Genomic DNA, 15,817 nt, shown 5'->3' on the forward strand with positions numbered 1-15,817 from the left:
ATTCATTGATATCAAATTAATCAACATCCAAACCAACCTCTGGGATGTATGCAGTGAAGTCATGTTTTTCTAATAGCTGTGCGGCCCACAGTTAGAGTCAACAAGTACAAGGAGACACTGGATCTATCAGATCCAGCACTCCTTCCTACCCTTGATCTAGTCTTTGTAGTGAGGGAAGTGGCCCTGTTTCTCAGCTTACAGAGAGGTATTGGGAAGAGGTCTTGACAGAAGACAATGAATAGATTTAATATATTGTTCCCATATATTCTTCTGCCTTTTGCATAAAAATTTAGTATCAATTTCCATACCCTCTTGGGATACTGGTTTTTAAAGAGTATCAGCACTAAGTGATCCCTGTTGTCTAAAACCTAACAAACAGGTAACTTTGGCACCTGCTCCTTGCATATTAGCAAAACACGTGTTTAAACAGACTATGCAAGTAGTCAGAGGCCATTTGGGATAGCCATATTCTAGGTGTGTACCACAATAAAAAACTTACCAAAATTCACTTCAGAAGTTACCAGGGCCAGGTACTCTAGCACTTAGCATCATATCCCTTAGCACTACCTCTTGTAAGGACCTGGAAAGAGGAGTCCATGCTGTGGATTAGTGATCCTGGAGGCTGTAAACCGGGCTTGGACAATCTTACCTCTTGCTTGCTAGCCACATTTTAACAGTTGGAGAAAAACAGCTCTTAACACTTTCCTAACTCTCATTTGACAGTCCAAAGGGTTCAAATGACTTGCCCAGGTTGAAATAGCTGGTCAGAGAAGGAGCTAGACTAGAACACCAGTCCCTTGATTCACAGTCCAGCCCTTGGCCACAGTAGCACCTGCTTCCTTTGACATGTCTTTAGCATTATTGTTTACAGAAGACCACTGCTAAAATGAACCATTGCCCTGAAGGCCTTTTACATGAACACATTAAAAGAGTATATCAGGGGACAACTGGGTAGCTCAGTCAGGTAAACATCTGACTCTTGATTTCAGCTCAGGTCATGATGTCATGATCGTACCATCAAGCCCCATGTGGGGCTCTGCATTGAGCAGAGCCTGCTTAGGATTTTCTCTCTCACTCTCTCTCTGCCCCTCCCCTGCTCACTCTCACACTCTCCCTCTCTCTTCCAAAATAAATAAATAAATAAGTGGTTTTTTGTGTGTGTGTGTTTTTTTTAAAGACTATGTCAGCAGTCCATAAGTCTTGGAAAATGGGACCTGCTTGAGAAGTACAGACTCATATCAAGAAAGTAATCATATTGGGGGTGCCTGGGCGCTCAGTCTGTTAAGCGTCTGACTTCGGCTCAAGTCATGATCTCAAGATTCATGAGTTCGAGCCCCAAGCCGGGCTCTGTGCTACAGCTCACAGCCTGGAGCCTGCTTCAGATTCTGTGTCTCCCTCTCTCTCTGACCCTCTCCTGCTCATGTTCTGTTTCTCTCTCTCTCTCTCTCTCTCTCTCTCAAAAATAAATAAACATTAAAATTTTTATTAAAAATATTTTTTAAAAGTAATCATATTAAAAATATGATCAGGACACCTGATCTCATATAGGACTTGAATGCTGTTACTGGGTGGGCAGGGCATTTCAAAGTAAACTTTGTATGTTAAAATAGTGGACTTGGGGGCATCTTTTAATGGCTTATAGGAACAATGAAACAAAACATGGGAATTAGGATGGTCCCAGGAGGACTGGAATACTTGGCCACCACGTTAGAGTAATCTAAGATGGGTGGAAATGGTATAAAATTGTATACATTTGCACTCTGGAGTCCAACAGATCTGTTTTTAAATTCTGCTTTGCTATTGATGGGCTGTGTGACCTAGGCCACAGAAAAAAATAAGGTAAATAATCTCATAAACCCTGAATGGCATAAGAGACTGGCCCTTGAGTCTGCATAAGAGCAGATGATGCTGATAAGGTAACAGGGCCAGTCAGGGTCCTCTATTTGAAAATTTCACCCAGTATATTGTACTCATAACAATCCCTGACTCAACACATCTTAATAAATTAAACAAACTATTGGAAGAAGAGCCCCTTGCTCTAGCTGAGCTTTGAAATTCATAGCTAGTATGTGTTATAGTAGTTGGATGTCAGATTCCTCAAGATTACATCTCTAAGCTTCCAATACCATGTATACCCTTTAATTTCTCCCATTTATAGAGTCCAACGATGAGTTTCATGAATAAATCCTGCCCCTCCGTGGAGATGGATCTACATCGGAGAGATGGCACAATAAAGAAAGCAGGCTCGAAATCCTTCTACTTGAGTTTAAATACACGCTCTACACTTACAAACTGTGTAACCTTGGGTAAAAAAATTCACTGCTCTAAGCTTTAGTTGCCTTATCTGTAAAATGGGATAATAACAGCATCTACTTTTGATGGGTTGCATTGACATTTAAATGATATCATGTATATAAAGCATTTAGCACACTACCTGGTACAGAGCGAGCATTTAAACAATGTTAGCTATAATCTCCAACAAGTGGTTTTTACTTTGTTATGAGAGAGTTGGCTTTCATTAATGACAGTTTGCTTGAAAAGTATGTACTGGGGATCAAATTGCCTATCTGATGATTAGTCAAGCTGGTATATAGTTAGAAGAATCTTAATCCCCAAAATGCTTTTGCCTTAGCTAGAGTCCCGATGAACCCACATCCTTATCTTGGCAGCAATGTTAGACCAGAGTAGCTGGGGATAAACTTTGTAACCCTTTGTGTGGCACTCATGGTCTCAGAGGCCTATCTTGTTTGACATCATCTAGCTCACTGATCTAAAAGGATGTGGCCTGGGAATACAAGCTGGTACAGCCACTCTGGAAAACAGTATGGAGGTTCTTCAAAAAACTAAAAATAGAACTACCCTACAACCCAGCAATTGCACTACTAGGCATGTATCCAAGGGATACAGGTGTGCTGTTTCGAAGGGACACATGCACCCCCATGTTCATAGCAGCACTATCAACAATAGCCAAAGTATGGAAAGAGCCCAAATGTCCATCAATGGATGAATGAATAAAGAAGATGTAGTGTATATATATATATATATATATATATACATACACACACACACAGATATATATATATATAATGGAGTATTACTTGGCAATCAAAAAGAATGAAATCTTGCCATTTGCAACTACGTGGACGGAACTGGAGGGTATTATGCTAAGTGAAATTAGTCAGCCAGAGAAAGACAAATATCATGACTTCACTCATATGAGGACTTTAAGAGACAAAACAGATGAATGTAAGGGAAGACAAACAAAAATAATACAAAAACCAGGAGGGGGACAAAACAAAAGAGACTCATAAATATGGAGAACAAACTGAGGGCTACTGGAGGGGTTGTGGGAGGGGGGATGGGCTAAATGGGTAAGGGACACTAAAGAATCTCTTCCTGAAATCACTGTTGCACTATATGCTAACTAATTTGGATGTAAATTAAAAAAAATAAAATGTAAAAAAAATTAAAATGCAACAGATTTTTGTGTATTGAAAAAACAAAATAAAAAAATAAATAAAAGGATGTGGCTTTGGAACTATCAAGGCACACTTAAGGACTACCAGAGCATACTTTTCTAAATGTGCCTAGAGTTCCTTAAGACTGTCCCAGGCTCTGGGGCTCACAACTATAACAGCACTCTGATGTTTATAGTACAGCTAGTCTTCCTGTTTTATGGATTAAGATACTGGCATTCAAAGTGATTAAGGGATTTACAATTACCAAAACAGTAATTGATTTGGGGCTCGAACCCAAGTTACTGATTCTAATTCAATATGCTTTCAAGCTGTACCTTTTTTCCATCATTCTAATCACAAATACAGATGATTATATCTTGAATCATCAACTATAACAATAATACCATGAACATCTATCTCTGAGGAAAAAAAGACTATAATCTCATGGCTAATGACATATACTATATCCCTGCATGTATGTATTTTTTTGTATTGCTAGGACCTGTGATAAATTCACACTTTTCCACTTATAGCCCCTTGATCCCAAGGGTTAGCCAGGATTTGGAATATAAATAGCCTGTGGCCCTGAAAGAGTGTTAGGACTTTCCTGACTATAGACGGAAACCATGATGCTTGTTCAGGCCAGCCACTTGATTCTTAGGTAAAGATATGTCACCTGGAAACTGCTCTCACAAAAGACTTTCCTCTTCATTATCCAGACTGTGCCACATTCCTTGGCTCTTTGCACTTTACAAATAAGGGTTTGAATTACATGATTTCTTTCTTTCTTTTTTTTTTTTTCAACGTTTATTTATTTTTGGGACAGAGAGAGACAGAGCATGAATGGGGGAGGGGCAGAGAGAGAGGGAGACACAGAATCAGAAACAGGCTCCAGGCTCTGAGCCATCAGCCCAGAGCCTGACGCAGGGCTCGAACTCACGGAGTGTGAGATCGTGACCTGGCTGAAGTCGGACGCTTAACCGACTGCGCCACCCAGGCGCCCCTTGAATTACATGATTTCTAACATCTCTTCATTCCATGATTCTATTAAATAATCTTTCTGTGCAATATTTCACTCTTCTGGTTGGACACTGTTGCTTCTACAGTCCAGACCATCTGGGTAAATAAGGATACATGGTTTTGTAGCTAGTAGGATCTTTCACCCTCCCCCCCCTTTTTTTTTTGATTGTTAACCCTTTGCTGCCTTCAACTTTCCAGGTGTCCAAAGCATCATACATGTTGTGTATTTGACAGAGAAAATATTGGGATAAGAAACCAGTTACGTTTCTATTTCAGCAGTTCAAAATCACGTATGAGTCAAGTGAAGAAGAAAGATAAGGGGAAAACAAGCCTAAATGACTTCAAAGCTTTGTGTCTAGGAAAAAGGGAAAATGAGAGTGTCAACGAAGCCTGATGAGTCTGAAGTCATGATAGTGGTACATCCAAGTAGAGGTGAGGAATGCTGAAAAAAAACAATAGTCTAGAACCCAGGTGAGTTATTACAACTTTAGATGGAAGTGAGCTGTCTGAAGAGGAACATAAAACAAGGTAAGAGAAGAACATGGGCAATCTATAATGAAGCACAGGAGACAAAGGACTCAGGTAGTCCAATGCATTTACTGGTACATCAGCCCACATGCTCAATCCTATTCAGTTCCTGAGTCACTCTTGAAAAGATGTGAGCAATAGAAATCCCTCCCTCACTCACAAAGGAGGTTGAAAGACGAGCGTAGAGGGAACTAGTAGGGAGAATATCTAAAACACCTTGCCTCTGGGGCGCCTGGGTGGCTCAGCTGGTTGAGCGTCAGATTTCGGATCAGGTTGGTTGTGATCTTGCAGTTTGTAGGTTCGAGCCCCTCGTTGGGCTCTGTGCTGAGAAGCTCAGAGCCTGGAGCCTGCTTCAGATTCTGCATCTCTCTCTCTGTCCCTTCCCCGCTGGTGCTCTGTCTCTCAAAAATAAAGAAACGTTAAAAAATTTAATAAAAAAAAAAACAAAACACCTTGCCTATCATCTGATGTACCAAAGGTAAGAATCCTGGGCCTCTATACACTCACCAAACTGTAGCCTAATCCCTGGATTGCCATGATTGCCCACTCTGCGTGAATGTTTTCCAGCCTAATTCCTGTTTCTCCTTCCTCTTCTGTTCTGGGGTTGCAATACTACCTTGAATCTCAGACCACTTGGCTAGGGCCCCAACCTGTTACTTGCCCTATATCAGTCCTCTCTCACTGAAGAGTGGACTGTTGACTGGTGTCCTGCTACAAATCAGGGGCCTCCTTCTGTCTTCTCACTCTATCCCTACTTTAAAAACTAAATAATGAGGGGCACCTGAGTGGCTCAGTCGGTTGAGCATCTGGCTTTAGCTCAGGTCATGATCTCACGTCCATGGGTTTGAGCCCTGCATCGGGCTCTGTGCTGACAGCTCAGAGTCTGGAGGCTGCTTTGGATTCTGCATCTCTCTCTCTCTCTGTCCCTCCTCTGCTCATGCTCTGTCTCTGTCTCTCAAAAATTTTTTTAAAAAGTTAAAAAATAAACCCTAAAAACTAAATAAGGAGAGCTAGAGACTTTTATAACTAATTACCCCCATCTGTATACTTTTGGACCCTCAAGCTGTCACCTCCATCTGGGATGGAGCCATTCCTTTGGACAATATTATTTGGTTTTTTTGATACCTGTTTGGATTGGTGAAATAAGAGAAGGCCCAGGAGAGTGTGCTCTCTGGAGCCAGGGGAGGAGAAATTTTTTAGGGTAAGAGTCAGTTTTCAAGCCAGTTGATACCTGCAGAAAGATGAAGGAGAATGAGGATGGCCTTAGATTATTTGGTGAGAAGTAGGTCATGGTGACGACGAGGCAGGGTAGTTTCAGTACTGTGGTGGAGATAGGAACCAAATTACAGGGGATTTTTAAGAACTTTTTATATTAGAGAAACTCAGACGAGAATCATTCATCAATGATGAAACCTTTATTTAAGGCTGTTTTTGCCTCCAAACCACAAAGAACATATTCATAGAAGTTAATCTTAAAGACTGCATATTCATAGTGTCTCAGTACCTTCAATTTCCTTCTTTCCTGGTTCTTCGATTTTTCTTCCCTTTTCTCAAATACATCCTATATATCCCTCCTCATTTTCATCTATGCTCCGAAACAGAGATATAGGGGAAAAAAGAACTCAATAATGAAATCTCAAAAAAATAAACAAAGCATGTAAACACCTCTAGGCCAGGATGAAGAAATGTAGAAAGGAGTCTCCTTTATCTCACCCTTAGGAATATGAGAATCTTAACAAACAATGGTAATAGAAAACTGACCTATACAAAGAACTGGCCCTTCTTTGCCCTGAGCTGCTCAGGGGTCAGAAATGGAAATACCAGGCAGGAAAGACTTAGAGGAGTTGTGGAGGGAGGGAATATACAATTAAGCGAAAGCTATTGTCTTCAGAAAAGCTCCAGAGTAAAAGATGGGCTGGTAACAGCAGCAGAATTCTCTAAAGAATCCTCTGGAATACTGACTTCCCCTTTGCTATAGAGACACAGGGCACGACATGACTTCTTTTCTCTGACTGGAGTGCCTTCCTCCTGCTCTGACTAGTGAGTTTCCAAGTAGTCTTCAAAATCCAACCCCAACTATACCCATTTGATGATGCCTTCCTTAACAGGAGCCTTCCCTGGGCAGAGTTCACTCCTCTAGTGTCTGGGCTGTCATACCTCTAAGTGCCTGGTGTGAGAGCGACGAGGTAAGTGTCCATACCCCTAAGTCCACTACAAAACCTGCATTAGTTTACAAGTCTACCTGCTGGTCAGGACCTCTCTGATCTTTGTATCCTTAGAGCCTCATTTAGTGCTGGCACCTAGTAGGTGATTGATCACTGTGTGGGAGAAGGGAGAAAAGAAAGAAGGGGGGAAAGAAAAGGAAGGAAGAGCAGGGTGGAAGAAGGAAGAGAGGAAGCGTCTGATTTAACTTTGCCTGGCCAAAAAAAAAAAAAAAAAAAAAGAAAGAAAAGGGGGAAATGGATTTTTAAAACTCTAGAGAAAAGGGAAAGAAAGGGGGAAAACCACTTTTCTGAGTCTTCTCTGCCTCTCACTTTTCTCTCTGCCACTTCCTCTCACAACTTAGCAGCTCACACCATAGCTGTCCTATTGTCATTCCTGATCCTTGACTACACCCCAAAGGGAAGGAAAGAAGCCAGTCAGGCTTCTGGCTTCTTCCACCCCACCCCTCAAACCTCACGCCATCCCTTCCCCACTCCAGGTGCCTGGCTCCTTCACCTCCGCCCTCCTCATCTTCCCCACACACAGCACTCGCGCCTCATCAGCTGGCACCCTGTGCAGCGCCAGGTCCAGGCAAGGACTTCCGCTTCAGAATGAAAACCCAGAGGCTCTTAGGGGCTGCAGGCTGAGGCAATGCTGGACTGAGCCTGCAAGTTACCTGAGAAAGAATATAGTTCATGGTTGGCCTTTCCACATTTTTCATCTTGATCCATGGGTCAGAATCATCATTTTTCTGACTCTCCTCTCTTGGCCCCTACACATTGGCTACTGGAGCGTCTTGACTGTCTTTCCAGCCAAATGCACTTTCCCCACCAAGAATGGTGTCAGGGTCCCTAAACCTTGTGGAGTTGTTCTGGGCCTCCTCTCCTTCCCTTCTCCAACAGCGTTTTCCAGGAATTCTGGAGCCACCTTTTCCTCAATGAAGACCATATATACAAAAGCGGTTTGTGAGTTGTAAAACACTGTGCTGGAATAAGATGCTATCATGAATCAAGCCTTCTCTTTCTCCCCCCATAATCTCTGTCCTTCTCTCATGACGTTTCTCATCCCTTCCTCCCTCCATGCACTGCCGCTCCCCACTCACCCAGCAGGTTTGGTTTGGTGCCGTGAGGGAACCAAAGCTATGTGCTGCACAGTGGGCAGGGTCAGGATGCAGGCAGGCATCTCAGCCCGAGGCCTTGGCAGAGTTCCCAGGCAGAGCCATCGGCCCAGGCCAGGAGAATAAGCATGGATAAGGTGGGAGAGGGCGTAAGTACGGTGGCTGTAGCCCCCCAGCACCAGAAGCTCTCCCTGCAGTGCAGCCCCTGCGGCCCCCACATGGGGGGAGGGCAAGGGTGCCAGGTGAGTCCAGCTATCAGTCCTTGGTTCATAGGCCTCGAAGCTCAGCAGGTCCCCAGTCTCACCTAGCCCACCCGCGACATACAACCGTCCACCCAGAGCGGCCATGACGTGGCCAGCCCGAGGTACCCCCATAGCGCTCAGAAGCACCCCTGGCTTCTCAAGTTTGGGGTCATAGTGCAGCAATGAGGCCAGGTATTGGCCAGCCCCGCTGCAGCCACCGCTCACGTACAATCGGCCCTCCAGAACCGCAGCTGCGTGGGCAAAGCGTGGTGCTGGAAGAGCAGGTGCCGGCCTAAGGGAGAACAGGGCACACGATCAGGCAAAAATCCTCTTCAACTCTCCTCCTCCGAGTCCTCTAGGCTTTCCCTGATGTCTAGAAACAGCCCCTTCCCTGCTCACCTCCAGACATTCAGCTCGGGGTGATAGGTCTCCACAGAGTTGAGGGCGACGCCACCGTTTCGGCCGCCCAGGGCATAAAGTAGTCCGTCCAGCGCCACCAGGGGAAAAAAGCTCCGAGCCTGGCACAAAGGCGCCATCTCCTCCCAGTCCTCTTGACTGGGGCCCCACCTGGACACAGCGGGACCAAAGAAGAGTGACCCCGGGCCCCCGTGGCTGGCTGGGCCAACAATTCCCCCTCAGCTGCCCACCTCGGGGCCTGCTATTCCGTGGGGCCCCTACCTGAGAGTCGAAGCCAGGGTGTTGGAGTGGCTGTAGAAATCCTGTCCCCCACACACGTAGAGCTCACTTCCTGCGAGGCTCGCAGCCCCGTGCCGGAAGCGCCCCGGGGCAGGCAGGGCAGGCAGCCGCCCCCACTCCACGGTTCGCACCAGTCCCGTGCCGCAGCAGAAGGCGCGCGCCCACCACACTCCTCGCGACGGCTGTCTTATGGCCATGTCTGCTCTGAGCCCGTCCCCGCCAATCACTACCAGTGCCTGGTCAGGCTCCCTGCGCCGCTCTTGACCTGGAACGGCAGCCTCTACCAGGAGCTGATGCAGCAAGTCCGCGGTCAGGGGTGGAGGCAGCCCCGCGGCCCGCACCCTCCGCAGCTCTCTGGTGGACATGCGGCCGAAGCGAACACATCGAAGCAGGGCCTTGGCCTCTGACTCCTGGGTCTCAGGGTTGGCAGCTAACCAACGCCACGCAGCCATGAAGGCCTCGAACTCCTCTTGCACGTGTAGTTCGTCGCTATCCAGGAGCTCAGCCAGGCAGGCAGCCGGTAGAGAAGGGAAAGTGGGGCACAAAGCCACAGCAGGCAGGTGGGTGAGGAGGTAGTGACGGGCTTTGCTCCAGAGCCTCTCTAAGCCCGGGGCTTCCGCTATGGGGAACAGGGCCAGGCAACGTGCGGGGCTGAGGCCCCGAGCCAAGGCTCTCTGGCACAGAGCAAGGCAGGAAGAGCTCTGGTACTGGAGAGCAGCCTGGGCAGCTCTCAGCAGTCCTGGCCACCTTGCCCGCACAACCCCGGAGTAGGCGAAGGAGACGAGGAGTCGCAGGTCCTGGGCAGAGATAGTGTGCAGAGACACCTCTGTGCCCTGGGATTCCCTCATCCCGCTCAGGAGCATGGCACCAAAGAACTCGCTGCCACAGGCCAGGGCTGCTCGGTGCACTGCAAGGAGAAGCAGAGGGGAATCCAGAGTGTTGCTGATTGCCAGGCACCCTGCTGACTTCACGTCCCCGACTTTGGGCCAACCACCCAAGGCCACAGGCTAAACCATGGTGTGCATCAGAATACTGTGCGGTGCTTGTTAAACTGTGGGTTTCAGGGACCCACCCCCAGAGATTCTGATTCAGTAGGTCTGGATGGAGACCCTAGGAATTTGTATTTCAACATTTTCAAGCACCCTGCATGATTCTCATGTTAGTGGCCTGAAGACACTGTGATAAACATTGCTTTAGTTTTTTGATCCAGGTCAATTAGAAAAAGAGTCTTGATTGATCAAGTTGAGTAGATGCTATAGACAGCTTTTGCTAAAAGGGGGCACAAAATAAACTGCAAAGACCAATGGTGCAAATTACATAGGTCTCTATCATGCACACACAAAAAAGTTCTTTCCTTTACAATTGTAAGAGCCACTGACATCAGCCAGGATTTTACTTAGAAAGTGGTACCACACGGGGTGTTTGGGTGGCTCAGTCAGTTAAGCGCCCCACTTTGGCTCAGGTCATGATCTCACAGTTCATGGGTTCGAGCCCTGCATCAGGCTCTGTGCTGACAGCTCAGAGCTTGAAGTCTGCTTCAGATTCTGGGTCTCCCTCTCTCTCTGGCTCTCCCCTACTCATGCTCTGTCTCTGTCTCTCAAAAATAAATAAATGTTAAAAATTTTGCCTAAAAAAAAATGGTACCACACTTACGAATCTCTGTGACCTAACCTAATCTAACTGCCGTCTCCCACTTAAGATTTCCCATGTGCAGCTTTTCGCTGCACACCCCATCTTCATCTCAGTACATTTCAGGTAATCGTGACATTTTAAGCTGGAAACCTTCAAAATCATCCAGTTCGATTGCTCCTTTTAACAGAAGGAAACTGAAAGAGAGGAAGTGATTTATTTTCTATTCCATGTAATGGCTGCCCGAGCAGATCTTCACCCCCCAACGCCACTGATGTCAGGCTGCAGTGAGCATACTTGTGTATCGGTACCCTTCTTACCTGCATGGCCCTCACGCCACTGAAACTATTCTGTTACCGGATGCTATTAAATATAAATGTAAATAAATTCTTTCTAATGTAATGCAATTTGAGATACTTGGCATCAGGTATGGAGTATTCTGACTAAACTGTTGAACCTAAATCTAATTGAACCCTTAGATCTAAATTCAAATTTATAGGAAATTGAGAAGCTAAAGGAACAAGCTAAACAAAACCATAATGGAAAACACACACACATCTAGAAAATGGAGCATTCTATAAGATAACTAATCTTATTTCTTCAGTAAGTCAAGTCATAAAAAAGGAGAGGACTGTACAAGAGTAAAGGAAGCTTAAAAGACATGTATCTGAGTACAGCATAGTCCTTGATTGACTCCTGGGTTGGATAAGCCAGCTCTACAAGACATTTTTTGGACAAGTGGGAAAATTTCAACTTGGACGAGGTGATACTAAGGAATTATTGTTAATTTTGTTAGAAATGAGTACGGTATTGTGGTTATATGTCCTCTTTTAAAGAGACATGTACCCAAGTATTTGTAAGGGAAATGTCACAGATTTACTTTAAACTTCGGTGATAAGCAAAATAAAGAGATGAGACAAATATCATAAAATGTTAATTGTTAAGTCTGAGATATGGGTGTTTGAGTGTTCATGTTAATACTTTCTTGGGGTGCCTGGGTGGCTCAGTCAGTGAAGCATCCGACTCTTGATTTCAGCTCAGGTCATGATCTCACAGTTTGTGGGTTTGAGCCTTGCGTTGCAGAGTCTGCTTGGGATTTTCTCTCTCTCACCCTCTCTCTCTCTCTCTCTCTCTCTCTGCTACTCCTCTGCTTGTGTTCTCTCTCGCTCTCTCAAAATAAATAAACTTAAAAAATATTTTCTTAATTTGCTATGTGTTTGAAATGCTTCATAATAAAATAGGGAGAAAATGCTGCCAGAAGTCCTCTTAGGCAGGTACCAGGGCCAAACACCCAGTGAAGCTATGAACATGAGGCTGCTTTGACCGACCGTGGCACGTTTGCCTGTCTCAAAGGACATGTGATGTTAATGTGGCTTTCCAGTGTCTTTTTAAAAAAAATCTTAAATGTTTATTTATTTTTGAGAGAGAGAGAGAGAGAGAGAGAGCGAGCAGGGGAGGGGCAGAGAAAGAGGGAGACAGAGTATCTGAAGCAGGTTTTGTGTTGAGAGCAGAAAGCCCAATGTAGGGCTTGAACTGACAAACCATGAGATCATGACCTGAGCTGAAGTCAGATGCTTAACCCCCTGAGTCATCCAGGTGCTCCTCCATTTTAAGCAGCAGGTAGTGCCTACATGCTTCCCAAATAGTAACTATCAGTGACAGTTTTCAGATACATATTGCCTGAGAAAACCTGCATTCCTTGAAGCAGGTAAGCCATTTCATTTTCCATGTAATCAACCAACCTATAGCTCAGAGTCACTGTGAAAGGGTCACAACTATTTACATTCTCCCTCCTCCTCATCATTATTCCCTAGAATTTTAAGTGACAGGTTTCTACCATTACGTTGGAATGTTTCTTAGGAAAATGAAAGCAAGGATAGAAGTATGTTTAAATTTGAAACCCTAGTGAGAATTTTATAACTATGAAATTTTATTTTATCTATTTTTAAAATAATTTATTATTGTTTATTTACTTTTGAGACAGACAGAGTGTGAGCAGGGGAGGGGCAGAGAGAGAGGGAGACATAGAATCCGAAGCAGGCTCCAGGCTTGGAGCTGTCAGCACAGAGCTTGATGTGGGGCTCGAACTCACCACGAGATCATGACTTGAGCCAAAGTCGGATGCTTAACTGACTGAGCCACCCAAGTGCCCCATAACTATGAAATTTTAAATCCCCCCTCCATCTACTACTATCAGAAACAATAACAAACACTTTAGAGACCTGCTATGGATTGAATGTTTATGTCTTCTTCCCTCCTTCCTGTGTTGAAGCCCTACTCCCCAGTGTGGTGATATTTGCAGGTGGAGCCTTTGGGAGGTAATTAGGTATGAGAGTAGAACCCTCCTGAATGGAATTACTGCCCTATATAAGAGATATGACTGAGATAATCTCTCCCTCCACCAAGTGAAGAGGATACAGTGAGAAGGTGGCCCTCTGCAAGCCAGGAAGAGAGTCCTAATCATAACCTGACCATACCAGAACCCTGATCTTGGACTTCCAGGCTTCAGAACTATAAGAAATAAATTTCATCACTGGGTTCTACTCCTGAAACCAATACTACACTGTATGTTAACTAACTTGAATTTAAATAAATACATTTTTCTAAAAAAGAAATAAATTTCTGTTGTCAAGCCATCCAGTCTATGGTATTTTTGTTAATGCAGTTCAAGTTATGACAGGATGCTTTTTCATCTGGGGGTCCCAGAAACACTGTGGGTTCCAGTCATCCTAATGAGCAGTAGCTATGTGACTTTGGACATGTCTTGAAGTCTGATTTCTTTGTCAATAAAGTATAAAAGCTGAACTAGATACTCTCTAAAGCAATACCTTTTAATTTAACATTTTTATGTGCCTGCATTCCAACTCCATTTGTCAGATCCTGTGTCTTTGGTTTGGTTGCACAGGAGGCAATGCATGGCCTAGTGAAAACAGACTGGGCTAGTGAATACTAGGCTTATATCCTGGTTCTCACCAGTTAACATTTCTGAGTTTAATGTTCTTTCCTTACACCTAGGGATAGTGGCATCCACCTCACTAGTTTTCAGCGAGAATGCAAAGACATGGCATGTGTAAAAATTCCTGGACCCCAGTACCTCACTCAGTACTGACAGAATCTGAATAACATTCAACTTATTCAACCCTCCTTAGCTTTCCTAGTGATGAGCCTAGTTAACTTCAAAGTGCCAGGTCCTGGTAGCTTTAAGATTATGGCAAAACAAAACCAGACCTTGCTCGTTAGCTGTAGAACCCGTATCTACCATGGAGTCAAGGACACTTAGGTGAGAGGACACACTGTGAGTTATTCCACCATATTCATCTGGCTTTCCTGTGTCCTAAATAGAAGATGCCAAGAAGGGCTTTTGGTTAATTCCTGTTTAAGTCAATCACTTTCTACTTGTTCCCCTGGCTCAGACTGTACTCATGACACCAGCCAACTGGCTGGAAATTCTTTGGTACTGGCCACGGGGAAAGCCACAGGTTGAAGGGTCAGCTTAAGTCTGCCTGGTGCTCCTGGGTAAACAACTCAGCTGCTCATGCCTTGCTCTCAGTGGGTCAGGAAAGGCACCAAAGGCCAACCCCAAGGAAATTCTGCCTGCAGCTGTGATCAAAACCACAATGGAAGGGATCAAACCACCTGCAGCTTGCACACACATAAATGAACCTGCAATAATGTAATGCCAAAAGGCCCTCACCCCGCAGCCTGCAGCCGCCTGCCTCCAGCTCCAGGTCACACCCGATGCCCTCTTGGTATAGGAGCTCGATGCTCCGCAGGTTCTCCCTCAGCTCCTCTGCCTGGCTGGGCTGCTTTTCATCTTCCCTGGCGCTTCCAGCCCCTTTGCATCTCCACTGGGCCACGGCCTTCACCCGGGGCGCTCCCAGGGCCTCTGCCACGACCAGCACATCTCCCAGCCGTGCAGGGCCCAGCAACCCCTCATAGGCAAATGTCAGTACGGCCTCCCAGGCCCCGGCGGCCACGTCCAGGCTGAGGGGGGGTTGTGGACCTCTGCCACCCAGCAGCCTGTCACGGAAGAGGCTGCTAATTGCAGCCAAGATTACCCGATGCACCCCGTATACTCGCCCCTCAACTGACACCTCTTCGTCCAACAACAACCTCTGCTCCCGCAGCCGCTGTGCCTCCGCGAAAAACTGGCTGGGATGCTCCTCGCTGCGCAGCTCCTCGGGCTCTGCCGCGTCTTGTTCGTCTTGGTCGTCTTCCTCCTCTTCTTCCTCAAGGGACAAGACTGGAGAGGGAAGGCTCCCTGGGGCCATGGGCCTGGGGACAGGCTCTTCCAAAGGAAAGGGGGGCAAACTGGGATCCTCATCTGGGGAAGGTGGCCAGGAGGGGGTTCTCGGGTCGGGCAAAGGTAGGTCAAGGCGATCCTTCTGGGCGGGAGCAGAGACGCTCCCAGGGTCCGAAGGACGATGTGAGGAGTCCGAGACGCTCATCGTCCAGGTTCGCTGTTTTGCTACAGGTGAACAGAGGGAAGGGGTGGGGGGTTCAGAGCTGGACCCACAGAGGCCGGAGGAACCCCTATCTCCAGCCCGGCGACATGGCAGTCCCTCTCCCTACTTCACAGCCCACTCCCCACCCCCTTCCCAAGGCTCGAGCAGCTAGGCTATACTGCCCAACACTGGGGTTCACGAAGAGCACCGAAGCGTGCCAGAAACATGTGTACCGATCCAGTACCCGGGACCGTATGCCACCCGGCCTGCCCCCGTCCCACCCGGATAGTCACCCTCCCTAGACACCAGCGTTCCTCCTGGCTCTCCCTTGAACCTTCTCCGCTTCGCTTTGGACCCTGTGACAGAGGAAACTGGCCCCTCAATCGGGTCAGCGGCCCCACCCGACTAATTATAGCCGGCGCTGACCGGCTAGGGGGCTGGGCTCCGGGAGCCCAGACTCTGACACCCAATCCCCCGGGC

General features: G+C 46.3%; 1 protein-coding gene across 1 annotated transcript; it reads right to left on the reverse strand.

The window, feature by feature from the left end:
• Positions 1–8,306: 8,306 nt before the first annotated feature.
• KLHL33 (kelch like family member 33) lies at positions 8,307–15,340 on the reverse strand. The gene is made up of 4 exons (XM_047860969.1): positions 14,587–15,340; positions 9,246–10,170; positions 8,967–9,134; positions 8,307–8,859 (listed from the first exon to the last, which is right to left on the reverse strand). Exons 1-4 carry the CDS (start codon positions 15,338–15,340, stop codon positions 8,307–8,309), a joined length of 2,400 nt encoding a protein of 799 aa, XP_047716925.1.
• Between the last annotated feature and the right edge of the window lie 477 nt (positions 15,341–15,817).

This window comes from Prionailurus viverrinus, chromosome B3 (assembly GCF_022837055.1).
Source record: "Prionailurus viverrinus isolate Anna chromosome B3, UM_Priviv_1.0, whole genome shotgun sequence".
Taxonomy (NCBI): Eukaryota; Metazoa; Chordata; class Mammalia; order Carnivora; family Felidae; genus Prionailurus; species Prionailurus viverrinus.

Coding starts and splice junctions, on each gene's coding strand:
- KLHL33 (XM_047860969.1), bottom strand. CDS start 15,340: ATGAGCGTCTCGGACTCCTCACATCGTCCTTCGGACCCTGGGAGCGTC. Junction 10,171..14,586: donor AGGCGGCTGCAGGCTGCGGG/GTGAGGGCCTTT, acceptor TTCTCCTTGCAG/TGCACCGAGCAGCCCTGGCC. Junction 9,135..9,245: donor ACCCTGGCTTCGACTCTCAG/GTAGGGGCCCCA, acceptor CGCTGTGTCCAG/GTGGGGCCCCAGTCAAGAGG.